The sequence below is a fragment of the Pundamilia nyererei genome, unplaced genomic scaffold (genome assembly GCF_000239375.1).
Source record: "Pundamilia nyererei isolate P.nyererei 1_Seehausen unplaced genomic scaffold, PunNye1.0 scaffold01103, whole genome shotgun sequence".
NCBI classification, from domain to species: domain Eukaryota; kingdom Metazoa; phylum Chordata; class Actinopteri; order Cichliformes; family Cichlidae; genus Pundamilia; species Pundamilia nyererei.
Genome location: NW_005188504.1, coordinates 18,588 through 24,373, shown reverse-complemented (window position 1 = coordinate 24,373; position 5,786 = coordinate 18,588). Strand labels below are relative to the sequence as shown.

Sequence of the window (5,786 nt, the reverse complement as noted above, 5' to 3'; positions counted from 1 at the left end):
CATTATTGTACCGCGACCACTGTGCCGTGTCAAAAACATGTCAGGTGGGATCTGCTTGGCATGCCAGTAATATTGGGAACCATCACGACCATGAAGGTTACATTTTTTCTCATCAGAGAATAAAACTTTCTTCCACCCTTTAAGGTCCCATGTTTGATGCTCTCCTGCAAAGCTCAAATGGTCAGTTCTGTGGCGTTTAAGGACACTAGGCCTTTAAAGACATTTTTTGTTTTTGAAGCCCTTCAGTCTCAGATACCAGCTGATGTTTATGGGGCTCCAATCGGCACCCCTTTTGATCAGGACTGTATAATAACTAAGAATTCAATTGCACAATTTTTATGGATCAGTTTACAACAATCCTACAAATTATTCATAGTTCACCATGTGGGCTACTTTATCATGATATCCAGATGACACATTACTAAAGTCACTTGGTAATGGCCCACATTTACAATTTTACATGGACCAGTTGATGGTCACAGTAAATTTTTGAGCAAATAAATAACATAGAGAGAGTTTTTGAGGTTTTCTTTTACTTATATTTCAGTTTCTGCCTAAACCTATTTTGCTGTTCAGAAGCTCAAAGAGCATCCACTTGGGTTTATTTATTTAGGAAAAAAAGAGGAAGGTGTGTAATTAGGGAAATTTTATTCAACCGCCAACTAGAAGTCGCACAATATTTGCAGCAGGGCTTTAATGAATATTTACTTATACAAAAGTAAATGTAATTTCATTTCATTTCAGGGAAAAACAACCTCTAAAAACAACAACAACAAAAAAAACCAAAAAACGCTTTAGCTCCATGGTGTTTAAATTACCACAGTTTTGCACTTTTCAAGGTCACAGACAGGGGATATACAATTATTGATAGTATAAGTGGAGTAATCTTGCTTTAAATTCTGATTTATTCTTTTTGCATCTGATTTTTCAAAGTTACATTGCATTACATTTTTAATGTTGTACACAAAAGCCTATTTCTCTCCATCACAAGCTATCTATTTATCTATCTATTTATATACATCCATACATGTGTTTGTGGAGGGGTGTGTATGTCTATATTACATGAAAAACAGCACGATAAGATAAGATGAGACTTTATTGATCCGATGGCGGGGAAATTTGTGCGTTATGGTGGGGACTATGAAGAATGCATTGCAATGTCTGAGCTCTCAATCAATCTTTCTTCTCTTTAAAACTGGCCATGATCTAGATGTGTCTAAAATATCCCCAATGTATATATTTAACGAAAGGCCGTATATACAACATATATGTTACATATATTGCTACATTGATAGTGTTACTAAGTTACAGGACATTGAAATACTTATAGCTGTACTAGTGAAATATAGCTTATGTAAATCAAAACATAAATGGCAACATCACTGACCCTTTTTTCACCACTGACCCAGCTGTGGTTCCATTTTTTTTAGAGGTGCTTTTAAATGAAGTAACTTTGCTACTGTTTGTGCTAGAGACAAAATTGAAATGATTTCATTAAAAAAAGAAAACAAGCTTTTTAATAAAAAACATATGTGGTGTTTCGTGTTAGTAAAAAGCATACACAAGGTATTGTGTATGCTTTAGCTCTGCCTAGAAATTAGCTCTGCCTAGATTTTACCATGTGTGCTTTACATTAAAATGACTTGTTAACCACTTATGCTATCAATTCATCCATCCACTCGCTTCCACTTATCCTTTTCAGGGTCGCGGGGGGTGCTGGAGCCTATCCCAGCTGTCATAGGGCGAGAGGCAAGGTACACCCTGGACAGGGTGTACCTGCTCTGTCGCAGGGCCAACAAACAGAGACAGACAACCATTCGCACTTACATTTACTCCTGCATTCACACCTAGTGGCTATTTAGATTTTCCAATTAACCTATCCCCACAAAGTGCATGTCTTTGGACTGTGGGAGGAAGCTGGTGCACCTGGGGAGAACCCACGGGGAGAACATGCAACTCCACACAGAAACACCCTGTCCTGATGGTAGAATTGAAGGATCATCTTGCTGTGAGGCAACAATGATAAACACAATGCCACCGTGCTCTGAATTATTTTGTAATTTTACACCCAAAATTAGAAGACAACTCCAGGCGGCCTGTAGGATACTTGGTTTATAAAGGTTTAACATAGAACAATATCATGTTTCTTTACTTTATAATTTTTCCCATAACCCATTTCTTGGTATTTTTTTCTGGCTTAAGAAATATTATGTAACACTTGGGTGCAAAAATACAAATTAATAAGCCAAATGCTGAAGACAAAATTGCAAATATTTCCACAGCTACAGTGAACTTTCCAGGTGAACTGGTGTATGCTGGGATGAAGGTAATCCACACAGCACAGAATATCAGCAGGCTGAATGTGATCAATTTGGCTTCATTGAAATTATCAGGAAGTTTTCTTGCCATAAATGCCAGGATCAAACAAATGATTGCAAGGATCCCTATGTATCCCAACACTGCATAAAAAGCAAACTCAGAGCCTGTGTTACATTCCAGAACAATCATCCTATTGCTGTATGTGAACAATGTATGTGGGTAAGGTGGGCTTAAAGTCAGCCACAACACACATGTTATTAGTTGAATCAAAGTGCAGGAGCAAACAATGATTTTTTGTTGTGCATGACCAAACTGTCCAGTAATTTTATTTCCAGGAAATGTGGCTTTGAAGGCTGTGACAACAACAATGGTTTTTCCCAAGACACAGGAAATGCAAAGGGCAAATGTCACACCAAAAGTGGTGTGGCGCAGCATGCATGTCCAGACTGTTGGCATACCAATGAAAGTGAGAGGACAGAGAAAACACAGAAAAAGAGAAAACAATAAGAAAGAGCTCAGCTCAAAGTTGCTGGCTTTTATCACAGGAGTTTCTCTGTAGTTAATAAAAACCACCATTGTCGCCAAGGAGAGAGAGGCCCCTAACAGGGATACAAGTGTTAGAGCTATTCCCATGGGCTCATGATATTTCAGGAACTCAATAGTTCTAGGAATGCAATCATCTTTTCTCTCATTGGACCAGTATTCCTTTGGACAAGGTGTGCAGTCTGCTGCACCTGTTGATGATAAACAGAAAGGGTGAATAATGAATTGAGAGACCGTGTTAGTCAAAGATTTAACTTCCTTGACAGAAAAAGCAGTGAAATTAATTAGAAATCAAGATGATGCCCTACCACATTAATATTTTAAATATTACTTATTTGTATACACTAAATATGTGATATTATACTGAGTGTGCTCGATTTGATAAGACATATACACTTCATATATTGGTCTACTTGTCTACCTGTTGAGTTGGCTATAGTTCCATCAGCACAGGATACACAGTGAAAACAACAAATTGGTTTTCCATTAATCTGAGCTTTTCTGGTACCAGATGGGCAAATATTAGAACACAGTGATGTGGGGACCTGTGGCAAAAGAAATGTTTAAGTATTGTAGCAATGATAAATAAGTGTTGAAATGATCTTACTGCCACAATTCAAATAAAGTTGAGATACTAAAAGTGTACTGCATGGGAAAAAAAGAGACATCAGAATTACTGTTTTTCCTGTCCTCCACACGATCTTCTCCTCCTGGACATTGAGTTTGTAATTGCCATTTGCAGCAGATGCAAAATGACCAAGTGTCACATGTTGCACTTTTCCATTTATCAACTGCCAGTTAATGATATCATAAGAAGCAGGAGGATCGCCATTCTCATCAAAAAACACCTCATCCCCAAACTGATTTGTGAAATTCACCCTTTGTAAGCTTTTACTGACCTAGAAAGGAAAGGATTATTTATCAGCTTTTTATGAGCTTCTTCTTCAGTCAGAAGAATTGTAACTTTCAATTGCACCATTTCTCACATCCTTAGGCTGAATTTCTGAAAGATTCAAACATCGCTTTATTGTTTGTGCTCCAACTGGTTGGCAAAATACCAGCTGATGCAGAGCATGTGCAATAGCATAAACTGCTTTATAGACATTATAGGTCACTCTGAGCTCTGTGACATTGAAGAAAACATGCTCGGAATTCATTAATGTTTCATTGCCTGTACATCTTTTCGTTGTGTCATCAGTACTTGTGCGTGCTCCTGGTAAAACGGGCATGCAACCCACGATAATCTCCCAGAAATCCTTCACGAAAGGTGCATGTGGATCTGTATAAGGACTAATACTTGTAAGAAAGTGTTTGAAATTTGGAATAGCCATCTTCTGCACAACAAATCCGAGGGTGCCACCAAAAGCTGTGTATATTTCAGGTGTGGATGGTCGAGATGCTGTTATCCAGGCCTCACTTGCGATCCACTGAATTCCTGTAATGTTCTGGTTCACAATTTCTTGCATCAAAGGATAAAAGTCACCTTCAGGTACAAAAGCCAAAATTACTTTGACAGTTGACTGTTTTATTATTTCCACAACTTTCAAAAATCTGTCTTTAGTGTATGTACGTAGAATTGTACCCACAAAAGCAATGCAAATCCCAAATTTTTCAACCTCCTCCTTAAAAGCAAGAATTCCATTACGTCCATAATCATTGTCTGACTGTATGGCTCCAATCCACTGCCATCCAAAATGTTTGACCAGTGCAGCCAAAGCTTTTGCCTGGAAATAGTCGCTGGGGATTGTTCTAAAAAATGTAGGATATTTAGTTCTGTCACTCAGACAAGCACACGTTGAGAAGTAGCTGATCTATAAAAGAGAAAAGAACACTGAAACAGTGTGCATGCAACAATACATCATACAATGCCAAAATATCACATATATCACATGGCATAAAACATACAGTTTTATCTCTTTTACTATTTGCACGCAGCATCATAAAACATATAATTGTATCTTATTGTCTAGTTATCTCTTACTATTGGCATATGAAATGGTCCAAGAATTCCAGCCACAGCTATTGACTGAGATGACCCAGATTCTGCTATGAGAGCAGATATAGCTGGAGGGCAATGAGAAGATACATCTACCTCCTCTGCTCCACTAGCCAGTGTTAGTGCAGCACGTAAAGCATTTGTTGGAGATGCACAAGAGTTAAGTATGCTATAGCCAAGAGATATGTTTGGAAGCAGAGCAGGATCGTTGTTGATTTCTTCAATGGCAAATATCATTGCCTGTGTCCATCGAAAAACTCTCAGGTCAAACCTAAAGACATTTCAGTGATTGATACAAGTCATAAAGTAACCAAGCTTTTGCTTTACATGTATGTACACTACAATCTCAAGAATTAAAACACAAATAAACATACATGCATGACAAATGAACAAAAAAGTTTGTGTTAAATCATACCCTTCACACTGCACTTTAGGCAGCTCCTTATCAAATGTAGAAGTGCTGAGTATTTCTTTGATCAAAATTGGGAAGATTCCTCCGATCATTATGTCACCTTCCTTAAAAAAACTTGGCACATCAAACCTGCCAAACGGTTCACAGCCAGATACTGTGTTCATGGTGAGGATACAGAGGAATAAGATGATACCTCTTTTCATGTTTGTGCTCTATTATCATATATGCATGAGAGCACAGTTCTTATAACGACAGTATTAGATATAGTCAGACATTCTCTCATTTCCCAAAGGGCACAGTGATTTCAGATTGGTAAGCTTGAAACAACAAGGAAAATAATTGCTCTACTCATTATATATTTTCAAATGTCAGTAATCTATTTTGTCTGTTGTCAGTAAAAATTCACATTTCTTCTATACAGACTTCCACATATAACCTGTAGATGACCAAGAGTTTGATGTCAAGAGTTTTGTGTTTAGGACTACAGTATACATTTGAGGTTGGTGAGAATAATAT

The 5,786-nt window shown here is 37.6% G+C and overlaps 1 protein-coding gene across 1 annotated transcript; it reads right to left on the bottom strand.

Annotated features, from left to right (window-relative positions):
• Window positions 1–2,148: 2,148 nt before the first annotated feature.
• LOC102192205 (extracellular calcium-sensing receptor-like) lies at window positions 2,149–5,362 on the bottom strand. The gene is made up of 6 exons (XM_013908089.1): window positions 5,274–5,362; window positions 4,844–5,129; window positions 4,101–4,673; window positions 3,639–3,761; window positions 3,284–3,407; window positions 2,149–3,047 (listed from the first exon to the last, which is right to left on the bottom strand). The coding sequence occupies exons 1-6, from the start codon at window positions 5,360–5,362 to the stop codon at window positions 2,149–2,151; spliced, it is 2,094 nt and encodes a 697-aa protein (XP_013763543.1).
• Window positions 5,363–5,786: the final 424 nt, after the last annotated feature.